Source organism: Artibeus jamaicensis, unplaced genomic scaffold (genome assembly GCF_021234435.1).
Source record: "Artibeus jamaicensis isolate MK-2021 breed Jamaican fruit bat unplaced genomic scaffold, CSHL_Jam_final scaffold_474, whole genome shotgun sequence".
NCBI lineage: Eukaryota > Metazoa > Chordata > Mammalia > Chiroptera > Phyllostomidae > Artibeus > Artibeus jamaicensis.
In genome coordinates, this window is record NW_026522046.1 from 359,260 (window position 1) to 381,811 (window position 22,552).

The 22,552-nt window shown below is 40.9% G+C and overlaps 1 protein-coding gene across 2 annotated transcripts in view; it reads right to left on the reverse strand.

Moving 5' to 3' along the window:
- The window catches only part of CCDC50 (coiled-coil domain containing 50), a 68,817-nt gene that overhangs the window by 22,977 nt on the left and 23,288 nt on the right, over positions 1-22,552 (reverse strand). The window contains exons 2-6 of one of the 2 annotated variants that reach the window (XM_037131780.2): positions 17,584-17,646; positions 15,954-16,080; positions 12,741-12,831; positions 5,571-5,688; positions 699-1,268 (exon numbers count right to left, since the gene is read on the reverse strand). In XM_037131780.2, the coding sequence (XP_036987675.2) occupies positions 699-1,268; positions 5,571-5,688; positions 12,741-12,831; positions 15,954-16,080; positions 17,584-17,646 (969 nt within the window). The remainder of the gene's footprint in view (positions 1-698; positions 1,269-5,570; positions 5,689-12,740; positions 12,832-15,953; positions 16,081-17,583; positions 17,647-22,552) is intronic. The other variant, XM_037131781.2, reaches the window with a different exon arrangement.

Genomic DNA, 22,552 nt, shown 5'->3' on the forward strand with positions numbered 1-22,552 from the left:
ATGCAATGTCCGTGAAGTGCAATAAAGTAAAGAGCCTACACCAAGAACTTACCTGATACTGGCACCTCAGAACACCAACTGGAGAGTTAGAGTAGAAGGACATTAGGCACAGAAAGCCCCCTAAGGTAAGGATTTTCAAACCCTAAGTACATAACCATCATCTCAGGTCTAAAACAAGCTCGGAATGCCAGGCCACAGTCCAGAGATGGTACTATATGTGAAACCCAAAGATCTCATTTTTAGAAAACAGCTCAGCTGATTCTGATGAAAATAGACTCAGGTCCACAATAGAAAAGCACTGTGTTAAGAGACTGCCTCCTAATCCAATCTCAGAAGGGAAATATAAGGTCAAGAAGACCTAGAACCCCAGCCTCGGGGGTCTTCTGTTTAGGCAAATACTATGAAGGCAGCGTCACCAGATCTTTGGAGTCACTGTAGGAAAACCAGAAATTCGGGAGGTTTGACTGGTATCCGAATCTCTGACGTATGACCTTGGCAAGTGAAGAACTGTATCTGGGATGGACAGCACAGCCACTGCAACCAGGGCTGGAGGAACCCTGTAACGAATCAGGGTGTTCTCTGGGCAAACAGAAAAGGACAGTTACAAGTACCTTCCTTCTTCACACTGACTGGTGAGTAAGTGAATACCTTACGCAAAAGTTGGCTCCAGGTGGCCTTCTAGTAGCTGCCTTTATTACCTGTGTCATGGAGTTCGAGCAGCTCCTCACTGTCTGAGAAGGGAGGAGTCCTGGGCCTGGGCCTCCTCTCTCCGCGCTCCCTGGGCCTGTGCTCCCTGGGCCCGTGCTCCCTGGGCCCATGCTCCCTGGGCCCACGCTCCCTCCCATACACAGCCTCCTTGTGGTGAGCTCCTGCTTTTCGAGAAGACTTTGGTGGAAGTCCGCTTTGGTGTCCAGACTGCTTTTCCCAATTCCGAGTTCGATGGCTACTGCTGGCCTCCCAGTCATCAAACTCGGTACTCAGAAACACTTCACCACTGATCTTGGGAAGAGGAGGTCTCCGGGGCCTCTCATGGCCAGACCATTTCCTTTCACACTGCTCAGTGTTAATTTGGGGAGGGTCCCTCATTTTGCTTGAGCTAGAGGACAGAGATTTCTCTGATAAACGATGGTCTTCCAGTTCATCCAAGTTCTCCGGCGGATGTTCGGACTTCTCCTTTCTCTGCTTCACAGTCTTTTCATTACTTGGGTGTTTGCAAGACCTTGACAGTCCAGAACCCAATTCCCTTGCCCTCCTTGACCGTGGCTGGTCTGAGTGGAGGCGGAAGAATGTGAAAAACAGAAATGCAGGTTAACTCAATGTGATCGAACTCACTGTATGGTTGATACAGGGACCACGTTTAGCCTATTTTAAAATGGAGAGGATTTTTTCAACTGAAACTGAAAACAGGGGATAGGCATTTACTGGAAGGACTCTGGGTGTATAACCACAAAGGTAAAAACATAAAATTAAGTGAAATAAATCTGAAAGAAGAGCTTAATCATGATTAGGAAAAGTTAACAAAGTACTTTAATATTTGCCAATAACAAAAATTACAGCCATTAAATGTTAAATTATACTTACAAAACCAATTTGGAACTAGTATGTGAGGGAAAAATGGCAGTTGAGGGAATCTCATAAAATAGAAAAAACTAAGCTTTGTGATTCCGGTCAGAGGCTTTCAAATATTCTTCTTGGAAATAACAATAAATCAACATCAGAATGTTGATAGTTTCCACGGAGTTCAGAGAAATGATCCACGGATTTTAGTATTCCTCTTTCATTTCCCTTTGGGTGGCCAAAGCAAACAATCCCAGCCATACTGCAGTTTGACGTGGAGGAGAATGAAGGAGAGGATAATTTTAAATGAGTGAATCTCGCTGTTATCTTTGGATAATTCTGCTCCCAACCTTGCTTGAAACGTGGTGGAGGAAAAAATTAAACAGGGATACTGGATGGAATACGTAGAAAGGACTCATTTCCTAAACTCATTTCAAAAACATGTGATGATTCTGTAATCTCTGCATAAAAATACAGTGCGGCTAAATATACAAGCCGCTCAGTTTAACGCGATATTCAAAAGCAGCGGCGGGTGCTCTTGTCAGGTCTCGCGGGGGCGCAAGCACGGTGTGAAGTAAATATTATGCACTTTGCAAAGTGTTTTTAACATTTCTAAGACTCTTAATTATTATTACTTTCAAAATAATAATAAGACATCCTAATTCCATGGAAAATTGCTAAGACAGATGGAATTAGCCACTTGCTGAATCGTCTTTGAAACAGCTATACTAAGCTGACCAGATATTTCTTAGTTTCTAGGTTTTGTTGTTTGTTTGGCCTTATGAGTTTTGTTTGTTTTTAAGTGTGTCGTTGTTAACGTAATAAAGGTGCAGAGGAAGGGAAGATACATGCTAAATGGCTCACTGATGCCGTAAGCTTCTCAAACACTTTGAATTGTTTCCTCCTGAATTTGAAAAGAAAATTTGCTTCAAAGGTGACATTTAAATTAAGATGCCTTCTAAAAAAATCAGGAACAGTACTTATCTTCATAATTTACTATTAAATTAATTTTTTACATAACAATAAAAGTGAAACAACAGAATACTTACTATGTGATTAAAAAAAACTATCTACTCTTTTAAACAAACTATTATTTTAAGTGTATCTTGACAACTGAGAAAGAACCAATTGACTCCTGCTGTGAATGAAGCCAGCACAGACCAGCTACTGAGAGGATGGCCCATCTAGGGAACAAAGCTTCACAGTGGCAAAGAGAGCTGCCCGGTGAGGGCTGCCTTTAAGGCCGAACCAAACAAGAAGGGTTTGTTCTCAACATGGATCAGTGAGGCTGTGATTGTTTTCTTGTTACTGTCGTTTTTAAACTCTTTCTGAAAAGTCAAATAATATTAGTAGTTTTACTTTAGGGAAATGTGTTAAAGAATTAAAGCAGAGCTGTTATTACATTTGCACAGAGTTGATGGGATAAAAATACTTATTGCCTAGTTCACTTGCTATGATATCCTTAAATCTGGGAAAGAAAAAAAAAAAGACAGGTGGGGGAAACCTCTTTGAATCCTTTCAAACCCTCTTCAGTTAAGTGTTGAGACTTGTATGTTTCTTCAGAAAAAGTTATTTGGCAAATATAATTGACTTCCTTATAGCCAATATATGTATATACACATACATAAATATGAATATATATATACACACACACACAATTTTATTTTTGTGCCTCCATGTTTGTCTTTCAAAATAAGATTTTTGTTTAGCTATAAAAATACCATGTTATACACACATAACATTAAAATGTGTATAAATAATGGTGCTTGAGAGTTTATGTCTTCACCAAAATCACATTATTTGATCTTCTCAACATCCACGAGAAGGATATATTATTATAATCCCATTTTACAAATGAGAAAAAGGCTAGTGATTTATAATAAATAATTTCCTTAGATCTATGATTCCAAACACCATAACTTAAAAAAAATCATTAATATACCTTCAACACAGGTAAGTATCTTTGAAAGAAAAACATGGATTCAAAAATGAGTAAGGTAGACCATTTCAGTTTATATAAATCTGAGATATTTGATGTATTTACAAATTTGTACAAAATCTAAAAATGATCATTTCAAAAGATTAATTTATTAAATTTTAAGTAAAATAAAAGCTGAAAAGACCACTTATGTAGTAACATATTGTGATTATTATGTAAGTAAGGCAAAATCACATTGTATAAAGATAGAAAAGAACAGTGGGAGATCACCTGTCATGTGTTGGGAAAGGCCACTGAAAAGAACACAGGACTGCTCTGTAAGGATGAACTAGATTGCACTGTGGGTTCTGTGACTTCAACTTATTGAAGCCCAAAGGCATAAATAAGGATCACATGCTCAGCAACAAATAATCTCTCCGGACAACGCAACTGAGAGACAAATTTCAGTGTTTACATGCATGTGCTCAGGAGATCGATACTTCCTATTTTCAACACCCTCCAACTACAAAAAAGTGGCATCTATGCCAATGTCTTTAAGTTTACAAAAGCGGTTAAAACATAGAAAAATTCTTTTTTAACTTTTAGGTGTCCCTGGAAATCCACTAATTTCTGCCCTACACATATGAATCAGGATAACGGTACTCTGGTCAAAACAAGTAGGTGTGAGTTCCAATTCAAGTTAGTATAGGCTTTAACATGGAAAGGCTGAAATTAGTATTTCAGGGTACTTCATTACTTGCCATCCTAATGTTTTTATAGACTTATAAGTTTAAAGTAGTTACTTTTATTTGCAGTGAACATGCCTCCAGAGCAGAATTAAAAATAAAAACAAATGAAAAACACCAGATCACATTTCTAAGATTTTAATTAAGTCTGAAGAATAACTCTTTACCTTCTGGTCTCTTGTACAGAAAAATGTGGCAGTAATTTCTCTTTTCAAATGCTGTAATGCCTGATTGCATTAGAAAAGCCAGTGCAAGAAAACTGGATATCAAAAAAGAGCCGGGCATTTCACATACAGAAGAAGAGCAGAGCAAACAATAAACACAGAACCAGCCTGCTTACCATTTATGCCACAGAGCTGAGTTCTACTGAGTACGATCAATTTAGGGCAACAATGTAACTGAGCAAGATTTACCTAAACTGTGACGGTCCTATCATCTATATACACATGCCCCTCATTCTACTTATTAAAGACAAACATCTACTTACTTACATTTTACAATGAAATTATAGAGGCAATTGATAATTAGTTTGCATGGACCGCTGAACTCACTGAACTTAAAATCTTTACTTTCTCAAAGCAGTCTTCAGAATTTGTCATCCTAAGTATGTTCTTTGAGCTGGGCTACCATAAACACTGTTACTAGAAACTACAGGGAATGTCTTTCTTTTGACAGATCTTTAGGAAGGGCTGAGCAATTATTTGCAGATGCTCGTTTCCCAACACACTTTGAAGGGGAAGAGCCACCACCACGAAAACTGCCACCACCAGACGCAAGCACAGGCACTAGAAGGAGGAACTTGAAAGGGACTTTGTTCCCTCAGAAAGTTTTCTATATGGTAACCAAATAGCAAAGAATGCACCAGGAGCAAAATAATGACCAGAGAATCATAAATTTTAACTTGTCATCAACAGGCTAAATCATCAGCTTGTTTAAAACACAACATGCGTGGGGAAAAGCTGTGTTATCCCACAACTAATGAAAGAAAGTGCACCTACCTTCTTTATTACTTGTACCGCTTGGCCACTTCAAACCTCCTAACCAGAGTTCCTTGAGACAGGCCAAGCCCACTATTTTCCACACCCCAGGTTATGTGCTAAGGATGTAACAACAGCGTTCCCAGGGGCAACAGCACAGAATACATGCCAAATCTTACAAAAGTGTATTCAAGCTGTAATAGCCCTGAAAATGGCTCTGTCGTCCAGGAAGGAACACATGAATTCCTTACATTCAGACAGAATTCCACCACAAATCTAAATGGCCCCCATGGTCCCTTTATCGACAAATTTAAAGGGCTGTCTCGCGGTTGAATCTAAGGATAGAGCAGATCATGACGTGGGCAATGTTACCTCCATCTTCATAATAGTAACTCTCTCCATAAACATTGGCTCCCGAGGACTCAGGGAAGTGTTTCTTGCGCTTTTTCTCTTCCTGTAACTCCTTTTCTTGCAAAAGACGAGCAATATCCTGCAAATATAGTAAGAATGAAGATAAATATTACCGAAGCATGAGCCAACTCCAGACAACGACCCTGCAGCTCAACGGTTCCACATTCCACCCCTAAGCTGTTGTGGGCAGGCTCTGCCTATGACGGACTCTCTGGCGTTAAGCTCATGCAACTCGAATGCCACAGATGACTGCCCTACAGGGTGTCCCAAGATCTAGAGGAGAGAGGAAGGCTTTTTTTAAAAATTAAAATGGAAACCTAACTCAATCTGAAGATATTCGAAGCCAGTATTCCTAAAGTTGGTTATACAACAAAAATTTATATTGGTGGACCCTTTTTCCAAGATGATGATTCAGTAAGTCTGTGTAGACAAGGGTGCAGTAATCCATAAAACTTTGTAAGTTGCGTTTGTAATTTAATTTAAATACTTTTAGAAGAAGTTTTGGCTGATCCTGATTTAACTTTGCGCCAGAGTACCACTGTTTTAACTGAAAAAGAGAAATGGTCTTCCTCCCATCTCCCCTTCACAACACCTCCAGGCAAATTTTCAGCAGTTACTCAGTGATAAATGACATTCTGATCCTGTCCCCTAAAATACTGCCATCCCCCTAAAAAAAGGTGTACACAAACAACTGCAATACAATTAAACTATAAAGCCTCAAAAGGGTGTAACAAGTGTCTTTGGGAATACAAAAGTGAGTATTATTTCTCCTTAAAGGAATTAGTCAGGGCTTTGCTCCCATGTTAGATTTTGAAGAACTGGATTCCAACAGGCAAAGTAAGTAAAAAGAACATCAGCAAAATCTTGAGTATTTTAATTGGTCAATCTGCAGAATGACCCACGGTCTAATTAGAACACAGGATGTGGACTGTTGCAGAGAAAGGTGAGACTAGAAAAACAGTCTAGGGCTAAATCATAGGCATTCCTTACAGACAGTCTTAAGAAGTCTGGAGTTTATATAATGTAAGAAATGAAGGATTAGGTTATTCAAAGTTTTAAGCTGAAGACTGACAGTGTTCTGGATCCTAAGTTTATTTCTATGAAAGCCCACCAAAAAAGGCACATAAACTTTGTTTCATGTACACTTTTCTGAAGAGAAGGCCCACAGTGTCACCAGATTCTTAAAGGCTGATACAAACACGGCAACAATACTCAATGGGGCAAACAGTAGTAAGAATCACAGGCAGTCTGCGCTGCTTATGTCTTTATATTTATAATAAGGAATACAAAAAATGCTCAAGTGTTCATGTAAATTTTGAAGCAAGAAGTGATTACTATTCTTTCTTTTTCAATTTTTCTGAATCAGTCAAAATGAAGAATATACTAAGACAGCAAGGCAAATCTAAAAAACTCATCTGAATAAATCAATTTCTTTCACATCAGTGTAGAAATAAGTTGAATACTGAAGGTAGGTAAATTAGCAATGATTATCCATATATTCTGCTTTTAATGTTCACCAAAACAAGCTTACAAATCTCACTTTAAATTAAATAATGCCTAAATTCAAACTCATACATACTCTATTAACACATTGCCTTTGAGTGACACCTCTGCTAGAGGCTTCTCATAAAACTGTGTGCAAGATACATGCATACACAGCTGGATAAATAATCCATCTACAAGCCCATTTTATAGGGTCAAGCATGAGTGGGGATACTTACAAAATGCTGCTACTCAAAATAAGGAGTAAAGAACACAGTCCTACTAAGCACACACGTGATTTTCAGGCAAAGAAATCTGAACTTCTAACTCTTGAATGGAAAAAGATCCCCGAGTCTGGAGGTTTAGATGACTTTCTTTTTCCTTCCAGTTCAAGCAGAGATGCTTTAGAGACACTGGGAAAGAAGTGTTAACCACTAAAATGGGCTTCCGTGGGCTTCAATTCTCTACCCACATAATAAAGAGTTTGAACTACTCGATCTTAAAGTTAAATTTCTTGATTCCCTTATGTATCATTTGAACCAATCTGTGAGTATTACCAGGTGCCAGCCACTGAGCCAAGTTTATTACATTTGATGTCTTACAAAGGAATAAATATATCAATCAGTTAGGAAGATAGAGGTGGGGCAGACACCTTGTTCTCTAAAAACTAGTTTCTATTATAATAGAATTTCTCAAATTCCTGTACCTTTCACTGCAGAAATAAGGAAAAATTGCTAACACTTCCCTAAGTTGTTGTGTTTACTAGGCATCCAACACTACATTTTCCTAAGTGGTCTGGTTTGCCTTACAAACAAAATAAAAACCATTTTCTTTGCTATAACTGAATAAAAATATTTTAAAAATTATCAGATTGAAATGTTAGCAGAAATTATTAAACTACACTACAGACACCTTGTAACTGCTTTCTTACTATTAAATTGAGTCCTAAAAAATACATAGCAATACGCTGTCACGTTCTCAGTGTGAAGACCCAGGAGAGAAACAAGGATGGTGCCCTTTCATCACAACGCATCACCTAGTCAAAGGAAGTGATTTTAATCAAGTAGAAAAACAATAATCATAAGTTAGCATGCACCTTAGCACCCAAACCTTTTCTTATTTTAAGCACTTAGCTCTTTTCTGAGTAACAAAGGTTAGCTAGGCTTAGAAGGGAAAGAATGAAAGATTCCATGGAAAATAGCTGCTGTAATACAACCGCGGTTCAGCTTAAGTCAGTTCTCCCCGCTGCTTCCCAACACGGTTACTGTGCAGTGCGTTCAGGTGCGAGACTTCAACGTAAAGAATTTCCCCTGATACACGTTAGTGATGGCAACTATTAGTCACAATGCTTAGAAGCAGCTTCCTCTCCCTTGACATAAATAACCTCCTCGGTCTTCAGCTTCCTTCCTGTCAAAGGTTAGTCTGGAACAGGATTTTCCAAGCTGTGTTCATAAAAACACTGGTCACAAAAGATTCTCTTAACAATTCCAAAGCATTCAATGGAAAGCATGTATTATATCTAACTCTTCAAAATGCAGACTAGCATATTCTAAAACTTTGATAAAAGAAACCTGTTATCTTCCTATAACTCATGAATCTCCAAATTTACTTTGTGATCAAAGCCCTTTTTTACATAAAAAATATAAACCTTATGTAATTAGTGTTCCATAAAACATAACTTGGAAAAATTAACCTAAAAAACTTCATAAGCCCTTATGAAGTTATCTTCCGTGCCTTTAAAAAAATATATAATCATATTCATCAGGTAGACTTACTTTGAACTAATACACACAAAATAATAATTCTGTAACACAGAAAATTTTCTAGTAAAGACACTACTGAAATAAAAATGTACCATTACATCTCATCTCTCGCTTTTTTGTTATCCAAGTCACCCAACTCGAAAATCTGAAGCTGTGAGTATAAGAAAGGGCACAGTCTAAAATCTCTAGAATACTAAGGAAAGTCATTTTAATGAAAACAAAGATTTACTGATTCCCTTCAATCATTCTGGTAGAGACCTACAGAGAAACAAGACATGGTCAATATCCCGAAAGTCCTTATCTACTGAGTATTAGAAGCAAATGACCACGTAATGCGAGACCTGCAAAGAGAGCGCCCTGAGAGAGGCATCAGCACACACAAGGGGCCGCGGGGCCCAGAGGGGCCTGGCCCGTCTCCCACAGTGGCTGACAAGTCACTGAGCCAAGGTGTTGGCTTCCTTACAGTATTGTTATGATTCATATGACTTTATATCAGTGTTACCTCTCCTGGGGAAATCTTGGGTATCACAACAACCCAAAAGAGATCTAAAATTATGATTGTCAAATGACTGTCAGAAAGAAGAAAAAAAGAAAGCCATTCCATCAGACTGCTAAATTCCTTACCAATTAGCAACAGATGTATTAACATCTAACTCAGCAGGGAACTCAAAGCAGGTATAATCCCACAGAGTTACTCTTTAAAACCAGGAAAACAAGATAATTCCCATTCTATGGATGTAAAAACACCAATGTAAACAGGATGAAGGCAGAGAAGACTTTTTCTCAACCAGAAGCCTCCCATTCACTCCCCCTTTATGGCCATATATGTATTAACTTATTTTTAGTAAGTGCCAAACATAGGGGAAAACTTTAGTCCTAAAATGTATTACTATTTGAGCTATCCCCCAAATTATACCAACTTACATAAAAATTCTTCTAAAACATGGAATTCTAATCAGTGTAAGAATGCTATAAAAAAGTACCATAGTTCCTACTAGTTTAACTTTTAATGTAAATTAGTTACTAAGTTTATCCCTGAGGAGTTCATATTATAAATGATTTCAAATTGTTGGACTAGTGCCACAGACTTTTTATAACATGGCTGACCATGCTGTTTACTTAAGTGTAAAAAAAAAAAAAAGAAGTTTTTCTCTAAAAGTTTCACATACATTTGGACCTAGGTTCAAAGACATACAAACATATCTACGGGTATTCTCTCTCTTACTGTCTGTCTCACACACATTCTTACTTAAGAGTTTTATTTAAGAATAACTAAGTTAAAGTAACTAAACTAACATTCCTTGGTTTTATTAAACACTGACAAATGCTTATGCCTGTGACCCGGTGAAATCAGAGCACTTTCACTAATCACAAACGCACACAGTCCAGTATTCCCCAAGGCTACAAGCCCTTTCAACAGGGCGCCTAGAAAAACATGCAACTACCATATTCAAGACACTGTAACAGTTTTAAAAAGAAGAAGAAAGAAGGAAGGAAAGTGGGGAGGAAGGAATAAAGAGAAAAGAGGGGAAAGGGAAGCGAGAAAGGGGAGAGGCCACAGTGCTGGTAAGAATACTAACATCTTTTTCCTTCCCTTTTTTTTCTATTTTTTTACTTTTCAACATCTGTCTCCCGAAAGGAAATGCTACTTTCTTTACATCTGAGCTCTGTTAAAAAAGACACAATAAAATTATACCATAACAAGGCTAGACATGCTAATTTGCCTTATATACATAATCTTATTTATACCTCCTAACAGCTCTTTAAATTATGCATAACTCATGACTTCCCCAATTTAGAACCTGAGTTTCTACATGGTTAAGTCATCTCAGCTAAAAGATGACCAGCTGAGATTCAAGACCAGGGCAGCTGACTCCAAAGTCTACATGTTTTATGTCGTGTCACAGTATATCTAAGTCAGGAGCATTCAGTCTATACTGTACACACATTTCTCTGGCATCTTATTATATAGTTTGGGGCCAATCACTTCTTCAGGTCAGAATTTCTTTTTTTTTTTTAATATTTTATTTATTTATTTTTAGAGAGAGGGGAAGGAGAAAGGGTAGAAGAAAAACATCAATGTTGTGGTTGCCTCTTATGTGGCCCCTACTGGGGACCTGGCCTGCAACCCAGGCACATGCCCTAACTGGGACTCGAACTGGCGACCCTTTGCTTCACAGGCCCATGCTCAATCCACTGAGCTACACCGGCCAGGTCAGGTCAGAATTTCTTCATCTGAAAAATGAAGTTATTCACTACACTGCTTACTTTATACAGTATCATGAAATTATTTATTGATTGCTATTCAGAGTCTACATTCCTAAAATAAAGTGTTTTGGTTTCTCTTAGCACCCGTTTTTCCCTGAATGGGGTGGAGGGGTGGGGAGGAAAATCATAGGACACCAACAGCATTTATGAGAAGCCAACCATTACTCTGTTATTTTTGAATAGAAGCGTTCCTGTCTACAAGACATAATCACTTCTTTCAGTTCCCAGTTTCATCCCCACAGCAGTCTTGACTATAGAGAAGCAACACACTCTGTAGTAAGAAAGGGCTGCTGTGCTGGTAAGAGGAAGGGTGAAAAGCGATCCCTAGTCCTCACCTGCAGTTCTGGTTACCACAGACCATGGTTTGTTTCTTAAAGAATCAGCTAAATACACTCATACCAGGTGTCTCACTCTCACCTGGCAATGCACAGGAGGCCTACGGGCACCAGGGTGGCTCAGTGGGATGGCAGTGTACAGAGACCAGTTTCCTGGTGACCCTGACTAGATCTACTTAATTGGTGCCAGACAGCTGAGGACAGTCCCAATTTATGTAAATTATTAAGAGTGTCCTCTCTAACCCTGAAAAGCACTTGTAATTATACAACCAAGCATATAACCATTCTGCTATTAAAAATGATAAATCACTGTTTACAAAGTAGTAAATCACTTACTACAAAGTGGAAAATAAGAAATGCTGAAAACAGAAAAGTAAGGGATAACTGCATATTCAAATTTTGCAAATCAGACACTATTGCTAATTTTAGCCATTTGGGGTTTTCAAAATTATACAATTTAAAAATATATACAGAATCAAACCAATCAGTGCTTTGAGTGGGCATATCACAGGGAAGTGAAACAATTCACAAAAAGAGTGCGAGCGACAACTGCTCGGCCTCTCGCAGCGGCCGCTCCTGACCGCTGTCCAGACTGTACTCAAGTCTGGTCCCACTGAGCCGTGGGAAGAGCCCATGGACAGGCACCCTGGGCTGGCTGGACAGTGTCCCTTAAGGATTCATTTCTGTCAAGGACCTTGGAATGTGATCTTGTTTGGAAATAGGGTCTTTGCAAATACAACTAGCTAAGAGGGGTCTACAGAATTGGGGTGGGTCCTCAACCCACTGACTGGTGTCCTTATTAGAAAACAAGAGGACACAGAGACACAGGGTAGGAGGCCGTGTGAAAATGGAGGTTGAGACTAAAGTGGGACAGCCACAAACCAAGAAATGCCAAAGACTGCCAGGAGCCAGCGGAACCTAGGATGAGGCATGGCCCTGCCAACACCTCCATTTCAGTTTCTAACCTCCGTAATATGACAGAATAAATTCCTCTTGTTTTAAGCCACCAAGTCTGTGGGGATTTGTTACAGCAGCCCTGGGAAACTAAGTCACACTTTATATTAAATTACCCATTATCGTCATTTAGGATTTCACCACATGCAACCGACTGAGGGGCAACAGACAATGGTCCGTGGAGGGCGGTACTTGGACTGTGCACCAGAAGAGGGGAGTTCCGCTGCCCACCCAGGGACCCCCCACCGAGCCCATGGACACGGAGAAGAAACGCTCCGGAGCTGAGCAGCCCTTCCTCCACTGGGTGTGGGGCAATGACTGAGTCACACCTCGTCCTTCTTCTCCTGAATGCGTCGTCTCTCTGCCTCAATAGCCAGCTTTTCCTGGATTTCCTGAGCAATTTCACAGTCTTGTTGTTCACTGAAAAACAAAGGTCAAAACAACATGAATAAAGAAGATTGGTAACAACTTGCAGACTCTCACTGTGAGCCAGTACATATCTTTGTCTCATTTTATCTTCAAAACAGTGATGAAGAGGTTGATACTGTCACCACCTACAGATGGAAAGACTTGAGGGCCATGGAAAGGCCCATGGTAGTGAAATCATCTCCCTGAAATCCCAGAGAAAATACGTGGCAGAACTGGAATCTGATCCCCAGACACTACACTATAACGGAAAGCGACATGCTTTTGCCACATCACCATGTCACCTCACCCTACTGGGACCACTCCACCGTGAGACAGGCACGGTTTCTGCAAAGGAGATGGACACCATGAGCTCAATGTCCACAAATACCCAAAACGTAGAGAGCACACAAAAAACGCTGAGAGTGAGATCAAAGTGTCAATAATACCGTGGTCACTGAGAGGGGGTGGTATGATTTTTAAATAATTTTTATAAAATTTTAATTAGATTTTTCAGTTTCAATAATGCTTTAAAAAGGGGAAAACATGTCTATTCCACAGCTCTGGTTCCCAGCAGAAACCTCTCTGGCCTGATTCCAGTGAATCATGCTCTCTCATGTCATCTTATCAGCTATAAAAGACTGTGGACAACAAAAACCTACTCAAAATAATTCCTGCTTAAATACATATAAGTATATCCTTCTTTCATTCACTCACGTAATAATTATGAATCATACACAAAATCATGTTTAGTTCTCAAAGACTCTGCTCCCTGCATCTTCCAAATTAACATAAAATCTGATGAGGAGTAAGCAACTACTCACTACACACAGGGTGACAACAGATGGGAAGGAAGCAAAGCAAAACACAACAGAGAAGACAAATCCAAACAAGGTGGGTGTTAAAGGTCACAAATGACATAGGAAATGTTATCTCCTACACAGACAGTAAGATGAGTTTAAGTTCGGCTTAATTATTTCAAACCGTGTTTCCAAGAAGGACCAGTTCTAGTTCACTTGGCTAATTATACAGACTCCTGAGGAAGCAAAATCAAGCGAGAAAAGACTAGTCAACAGTCAGGACAAGCCTGACCTCCAGCAGGAAGCCCAGGAAGCAGTGAGCAGAGAGTTCCTGTTCCTTCAACTCTGCAGCATTTAATTCTTCCCTTGATGTTCCACAGTCAGAAGTGCCAGGCTGTGAACATGGAAAACCTTCATTTCTAACTTACTGATTTCAGGCAGGAACACCCCCAAAACCAAGAAGTACTGGGCATAAACACAGTAACACCTGGTTCTTCTCTCAGCACCTACAAATCCACTACTCTCCAAAAGTGATTTATATTTTATAGTGGTTTGTCTCAGTAAGCTCTCAATAACCTCATCATACCCATTATCATTGCCCTAATTTAGGACCTTCAGCTTCTGTATAACCTTAAACTGGCCTTCATAACAGAGAATTGTGAATAATGTAAAAGGCAATAATTTAGAATTCTTAACATATTCTAGCTGGCTCTCATCTTTCCATAGTTTGTGACACCAAGTCTCCATCCATCTCAAATCTGTCCCATACTAACTCCATAAACGTGGCCCCCACGTCAGGCCTCATCTCCCTCCTCTCTGTGTCTCTATTGCCCCCTGCCACCCACTCAAGCCTCCTCATCTCCTAATATGACCACTGCTGAACAACAGCCTTCAGTCTCGCCCCTTCCGATCCTTTACTGACCCAGCCCCCAGAGTAAGTCCCTCAATAAAAATCTAAAACTTCTTCAACAGTTAGTTCTCCATTATTTCTGATATAAAATCTAAATTCCTTTACACAACTTACGTGACCATTTGGTCTGGCTCCTGGCCTCTTCTCCTACCTACTGGCACTCCCCACTGCGGCAACAGTGAACGTCCCGCAGCCACCAGGCGATTCCTTGCCCTCCCACCCTCACCTTTACGCATGCTTCTCCCTCTGACGAGAAAGGTTTCCCCCGTTATCGCCATCCGCTCCCAATTACCCATCCAGATGAAATACATCACCTATGTCGGAAAGGTTTGCTCACTCTCTTCTCTCTTCAGAGGCACGTACTATGAAATGCATTATTCAATTCTCTGTGCGTGCTGCAAGTATCTCCACGTAACATGTTCAGGTTATGCTCCTAAGGCTATTAAAGGCAATGGCTGTAATGGCTGTATTTCTTCATATCTGTTGTCTCCGGGGCCTCCCACAGTGTCGGGGATAGCAAAGATTCATTAAGGGTGTTTATTCACAAGATGAGGAAGCTGAACAAAAAATGATGAATAAAGTCCTCTCTACCAATAATAAAATAAAAAGACAAACCCTTCTTCAAAGGCAACAAAAAATAACAGGCTCTCCTGTTTTATTTAAACATGGCAACTACAGAAAACCCTGAGGGACCCCTTCAACGCTTCCTTTACCCTTTTCTTCCTCAAAACGATGATCTTGTGGTTTCAATCCACCATTAGAGATTAAGGTATATCAAAGAGCTACTAACAAAGATGAAATGTGCCCTGAGTTTTAGGGTACTGAAAAATTCAAAAAAAATATTGCACTATAAGAGAACTGAGATATGCTCTTTCCATTACGTATTAAAGGAGGAAACTGTGAAAGACCTTTAGTCAGACACTGAAGCTATGAAGAAAAGTGAGTGTACAATTCCGAGTTTTCTGGAAGATGCTACCTATACCTGAAAAGCAAGGGCTTTAAAGAATCTAAGAGCCACAAACACTCCTAGGAAATAGTAAAGGAACCCAACACAACTCATGAAGTTCTCTCATATGCACTACTTCACTGGACACCCCAGCCAACCTTTGCAGCAGAGAGGCGAGAAATCACCTTACCCACGTCACAGGGAAGGAAAATAGGTGGACCAAATGCCTCAAAGTCACACAGTTAAAATACTAAGATTTCAAACAAGAATCCACACATCCCCCAAACAAGTCAGTGTTCCAAAAACAAAGAAAATTTTCCAAATCAGAGAAGGATGGACACACACACACAAACACAGACACTTTTCATCTAACAGAGGAATCAGAGTAACAGAAGGAGAGTCTCCTCCTTCTCTGCCCTGGTTGCTGGCTCCAGAGAAAACCGGTCCAGTATGATTTCCTCCCACTCCCCAAGACGCTCACAGGTCTTTGTAGCGCTTCTGAAGCTGCGCCTGAGCTCTCAGATCTTCCTCCTGGAGCTGCTTCGCCACCTGGAGATCATGCTGGACCAAACGGTTCCGCTGAATGTTTGATGCCAAATGATGCTCAACTGGACAGAAAGATTGAGGAGAGGAATTACAACACACTGGCTTGTTAATAATAAACTACATAATAAACATAAGAGCTTTGCCATTAAAGAGCTTCATATCCATCACTTCAGTGTATGCTCTCAATAATGCTGTATAAATAGGCAGCACAGGACTTATTATTCCCATCTTTCCATTAAGTAAAAAAAGAGGATCAGAAAGGGTAAGTAATGTGCCTTTGGTCACCTGGAAACACAGTGTCTGTGCCAGGACTTCCACACAAATACCCTAAAGCCAAGGCCAGTGTTCTATCTGCTCTACAAGTTGCCACCCTGCTTATAACGTATATTTCAATGTTTATTTTTATTTTGACATATTAATTAATGATTCAAAAATTACATATTCATTAATATGCACTTTTGTATAGCATATAACAGATTTATTTTCATAATGATATACACTGATATTCAGAAAAATCCACAGTCTAGATGCGTTCGTTGCCTGGAACAAAACCTTCAGGCCCGTCCTAAGGGGAGAAGTAGATCCCTATGCCAGCCTCGAACTCGCCCCAGATGCACGTGTGGACGAGAAAGGAGCTACACACTAACCCTAACAAGGTCAGGGGCGCCTGCCTGGGGGCCTTACCAACTCAGAGACTGAAGTAACCACACAGGCGAGGCTGAGACTGAACTAACTCAATTAAAAGTGAGTCATGGCAGGTAGTCATGTCCCAGTCTGGTAGCTTCCGTGACAAAGGTCGATCTTCACCTTAACTGCGCCTGTCTACTGTCTTTCTGCCTCTAAGATAACAGACCTTTGGAATGTCAGAGTAATTGGTTTTTCCCGACTCCTCAGCATACAACCACACCAGAGTGGGAGACCAGAGAACCCCTACTGTTGTCTTGTTTCCCTGCACACCACCGCCCTGTGCCAGGAACATTAAGTATTAGCTACGTTGCACCCACCAATGTAGAAGAAGTGTGCGTCTCTCCATTTTGCCTGTTATCCAGTCTCAGAGATCTCCCCGCTTTGCCTTCTCCCACCTCCCTAATCTACCACCAGTGGATTTCATGGAACTCTCCCTGTGCCTCCTTCTTTGACTATAATGTGTAAAATAAACTGCAAAACTGCCATTCTTAAGCACATTTTCTCAGATTGTTGAGATTTTGCTTCTGGGCAGCTGTCATCAGTTTGGCTCAAACTCATAAAACTTCTCTGTGGATCTGGACATTCCCTGCATTGACACCTGGATAATCAATGCCTCCCTCCTACATTTAGGCAAAGAAAAGCTTCATTTAAGTCCCTCTTTTCCTCCAATGTGCCCTGCAGTCTTTTAATTCCTGGCACCTGTCATACTTTAACACCCAGAACTTCATTCGTCACCCAGGCGTCGGCTGCCTAGACAAATCCCTCAAAGGGATGGATGGTGCTGCCCGGCGGCTGTGTTCTCTCCCTGCCTCACCCCGGGAGACCTGCCTCAAGCTGCCACTACTAAAAAGAAAGCAGGGATGAGGGCTGTTACTCACTCTCCTGTTCCTGCAGGTTGTGGGCCAGGGTGTGGTCCTCCAGGACAGCAAAGTCTCGACACACTGCAGCGGGTGAAGGGGGAAGAGCAGACAGGAAGGCTCGTCAGCAGCATTTTAACATAAAAAGAAAAGGCGTTTTCTTTACTTCAAAAGTCAGTGCTCACATTTTAGGATGATCAACTTCATAATCTGCATCGCATAAAAGTGTATCTAGTTAACACAGTCTTCATTCACAAAGAATCCCACATACTACCCGCTTGGTGACGAGCACAAAATAATGGGTGCTTTTGGTCCCTAGCCTAAAGATATTAACCACAGAATCAGAACCCAGAGGTCCAGAAATTCCAACCCACTTCCACAAAGGGAGGGCAAGTACTGCTGAAATAATAAGACAAGAACGTTTTGCATATTGCAGATGAGAAAAAACTGAGTTCTCACGGGGTCAAAGGAGTAAACGAACTTAGCTAATGCTTCGGCCTTTCTGGGTTCAGAGTCCTCTCCCACAGACATATGCCTGTCCTGGTGTCAAAAAGGAAAACACATCTTCCTTAGTCCCTCCGGTAAGAGCAGATCTCTACTCTAAGGATTATCACTCATTAATAGGTCCACACCCTTAGACATGAGTTAGAACTGGTTCTCTGGGTCTCTCTAAAGGTAAAGCTACCTAAAAAGAATCTGCAAACCAAAAGAAAATAGGAATCTCAGCATATACAGGAATCTGCCTGTAACTTTGCCTCCAACTAGAGATCCAGACAGGAGCATCTGCTGACCTATTTTCTTAGAAGAAAATGAGAACACGTAGTCTCCAAGGCCCATTCTACCCCAAATTGCAATTCAGACTCCTGCTTCTTAAAACAAATCTACAGGTGGGACTCTTATGAAAAGTGCTATTTTGTTTGTTTGTTTGTCTCGGTCATATGTCCTTACTCTATTCTAAAGGACAGGCTGACATTAAAAAAGAAAATTCCCCAAAGTCTCAGACTGCTGGAAAGGGTAGGACTTATTAAAATGCCCCCTACAGCTTTGGATTTGCCTGTAAGGACATTTAACTAAAATGAAATGAAGAAACGCACCTTGTCCATTCTTAGTATTAGTTTGCACACACGTTCACATAGCCTTGTCCCTTCCTGCAACAAAAAGGTAGGCAGAGCCTGGGGACATGAAGGTGCTCCAAAATGGTGTTGTGATGGAGGAATCACTTCTGCCCCATATTAAACTAAATATTAAACTAAACTGATCGGACTGGCTTACCCCTTGCTCAAACGCAAGAGCTACACCAGTCATTCTAATAAAAAGTCCTGTTCAGATACATCCTGAGAAATTCTAACAACCCGAGGCCAGAGATGTGAGTCACCCAGTATTTCACAGGATGGACGTGCCTGCAAGATAAGCTAGTTAACCTGCAGGTTATGAGTATTACAATAACTAGTAACTCAAAAGAATGTCACTACACAACTGTAAACCTACTTTTGCCCAAGCCCAACTCTGAATATATGCATACCCTTGAGGAGAAAGATGATTCTCATTCACTGCGGATTCCCCTAAATAAACGGCGTAGTGTATATTTAATAAACACATTTATTCAACAAACAGTTGGAGAGCACTCACTTAGGATGAGTAAGTCACATCCACGACATTAAGGAGGTGAAAATGACAAAAAGGTAAACAAAAATATAACTTGACAAATATTAGAAAGACCTACAAAAAAACTCTTTGAAAGTAAAAACAGTGGAGCAGTTATGCTTGCTATCATCCGGAGGCAGGTTAAGGAGTGGGGGTGACCTGAGCAGAGCACATGGAGACAGTTCCAAGAGTTAACACACAAAATAGATCACAAAGGAAGAGCAGCAGTGGTCAGCATTCTTAACAGAGGCCCACGAACTCTCCTGGAGCTTGAAGAGGAGTGAAGTCATTCCCTCTGTCGCTCTTTCACCCACATCCCAAAACTGTCTGAAAATACAATTCCTATGACTCAATCTTTACTAGCTTCCACCCACATAAAAAGGCCTGGACTAATAATACATTCACTACAACTACAAGCTCTTTCTTTCAACTTTGTCTGTAATTGCTTTTTAAATTCTGGTATAATTTTGTGAATTTATTCTGGTTTTGTGTGTGTGTAAATGCTATTAGCAGATGGAATACATACTCATTGTTCTGGGACTAGGGATTATGCTGGCTGTCCTTTGTTCTGCACACGCTCTCTATGAATGAGAGAGATGTTCCAGATTCTTTGTCTTAAAATGTTTAGTAATGGCACTCAGGCACAACTGACATTGATAATGCGCACTGTATCTTACAATGCACTCTCACATTTATTCCTCCTGACAACCTGAAGAAAAATGTTCTATCAATATCCTCATTTATGAGGAAACTAAGGCTCAAAGAAATAAAGTAGCCTGAGCAACATACTCCAACAAGTAAACAAATGAACTGGAAACCAAGCTGAGCTCTTCCAGCCCCAAACACTTCTGCTCAAGTAACTCCTAGAAAAAACCAGGTCTACCAGGTCTATGCTTTAGTATGTCAGCAGAGTGATGTTATTCAGTACTAATTAAAGCAAGACAAATATGCACTAGATCCTTGGAAATCGAGGATGAAATAAAATGCAGGTAATTTTCTAGATCCCAAAATAAAGCAATGCAAATGGGACACAGGTTACTCTGTCTCACCATCTCCCAAGAATAAGCCTCTAGCAATCAGAGCTGGCCTGTATGCACTTCTGAAAAGGCAATAAAAAGTTCCTTTTATTTTCAGTGTTTCACAGGTGACCTACAAGAAAAACCCAGGCAGTGACTGCAGTGGAGACTCCCAACGAAAATCTCCCTTTGAGATCTGACCACTTCCCCCACCTCTCCGCCACCCTCCATCCAACATGGAAAAGTTTCCCTCTTTGGGGAGAGAGTAGTAATGAATTTTAGACGGGTGTGTCTGAGAGATGTTACCCCGATCCGAACTAAGAAATAACACGTAAACTCCATGCCTTTGTGTGCTACCCTACAAAACATGGCTCCTAATTTATGAAAGAAGTCTCTTCTCTTTAAGGTCTAACAAAACTGCTTCTGTAGAAGAGGAGGAGTGGGAAACTAAAGACACCTCGTCCTCGTGTCAAATCGTCCACATTCTCAGCACCAGCATGGTTCATATGTGACTAAGGCGACACCAACACCGGCACCGGGTGCCAACACCAAAACCCGCCCCACCCACCCCATCACCACTGCCGTTGTGGCAAGAGCACCTAGGGACTGCGGACACTCTCCTAACCATCAGCCCCAAGTATGAGCCCCCAAACAGCAAACATAGCTGGTCCTTCTGACAACCACAATTGTTTCAGGCAGAATGATGAAAATGATGAGAATAATATCTAAGTGATGTCTGAACCATACATTTACAGTCATGTGCCACATAAGCACGTTTCAACAACGAACCATGCAGATGACAGTGGTTCCACAGATTGTAATGGATTATAAGCAAAAGCTTTGTTTGCAATGTTGAAAGAAAAGGCTGGACCCAACTACGATGTTAAATTAACTGCCAGCACTGGGTGGTTTAAACAGACGAGAAGGCTCAATATGCTGTCCACCGCCACGTGTCCCCTGGCCCCAGCTGGGGCAAGAGGAGTGGGCTGGGGAGAAGCAGAGCCCAGGAGCACGCCTACACCTTCCCCTACATGCAGGTGCACACCCGCTCATGCACACAAACTCCCTCCCTGCCTTCCTCTTCCTCTCCTTCCTCCCAGTCCAGTTCTTCCCTCTCCACACCCCATTTCTTTCTGTTTCTCTCCTTTCCTTCTCCCTTTTATTAGTTCTCTTTTCAAGCTTTCTCTCTCTTCTCTCTGTGCTTTTTCTCCCCCCCACCCTTTCCTTCCCTCTCTCCACTATTCCCTCCCTCGTCCTGCTGTCGAACCTCCCTCCACAGCACTCTTTCCTGTGCCCCTGCCCAGTACAGAGGCACACACATTTTATCCTTGATACCGTATTTTTACTACACCTTGTCTATGTTTAGAAAATGTATAGATACACAACTGCCTACAGCACTTAGTACAGTAACAGCTGTACAGGCTTGTGGCCCAGGAGCAATAGACTACCCCACACTGCCCAGGTATGTAGTCAGCTGTACCATCTAGGTCTGGGTAAGTGCACCTTATGATGTTCTCACCAGGATGAAATCATTGAATAATGCATTTCTCAGAACCTATCCCTATCATTAAGTGATGGGTGACCAGAAAAGGGAATAAAGGGTAACTGGAACCTTCAATACTTCTCTGATGTTCAGTGTCCAAAAATTTCCATCTTCCTGAAATTCATGACATGTAAGTACAAGGAAGGAGAGTGACACCTAATTCTTACAGGTGCAAATAAATAAAGGACACAGGCATTGATGGCATTCTCACTGAGTTTTCTCTGAAGGGGTTCAAAATGTGCGTGCCCAAAATGTGCCACTTTGGCAATGGACTGTTTTGAGCTGAAGGCAACCCAGAAGATTCAAGAACAAATTTTGGTCTCCCTTAACTACCTGAAAGAATTTAGATGGAAGCCTGGCTCAGAGAAAGAGTCATCACCAGAGATAACTACAAAGAGTACGGCCAGGGTGGGGGGCTGGGGGGTTTCAGCAGGGCCTGGAGATCAAATTCCTCTCCTGTCTCACTGTCTCTGCACGGCATCATAAACATCCCTTTCACCAAACATCTGTTCCTCCATCTTCATAATTACATTTGTTTTTCTCCAATTAATCTATCTTATATGGATTTAATTATTAGACAGCTGAAAGAACCTAGAAGGATACAATTTTTTCTTTGCCTTCCTTGCCATTCCTAAAGTAGCCAATAGCAGGGCGACTTTGATGATCAAGTCCCCAGATGCCCTGGTCTTTCCAACGTGCTATGGTTACTCCATCTGTCTGGGAGGCTGAAGATCCTCTGAGCAGATCTATCACATAATTAAATCACATGCTCCTCCCCGTAGTTGTT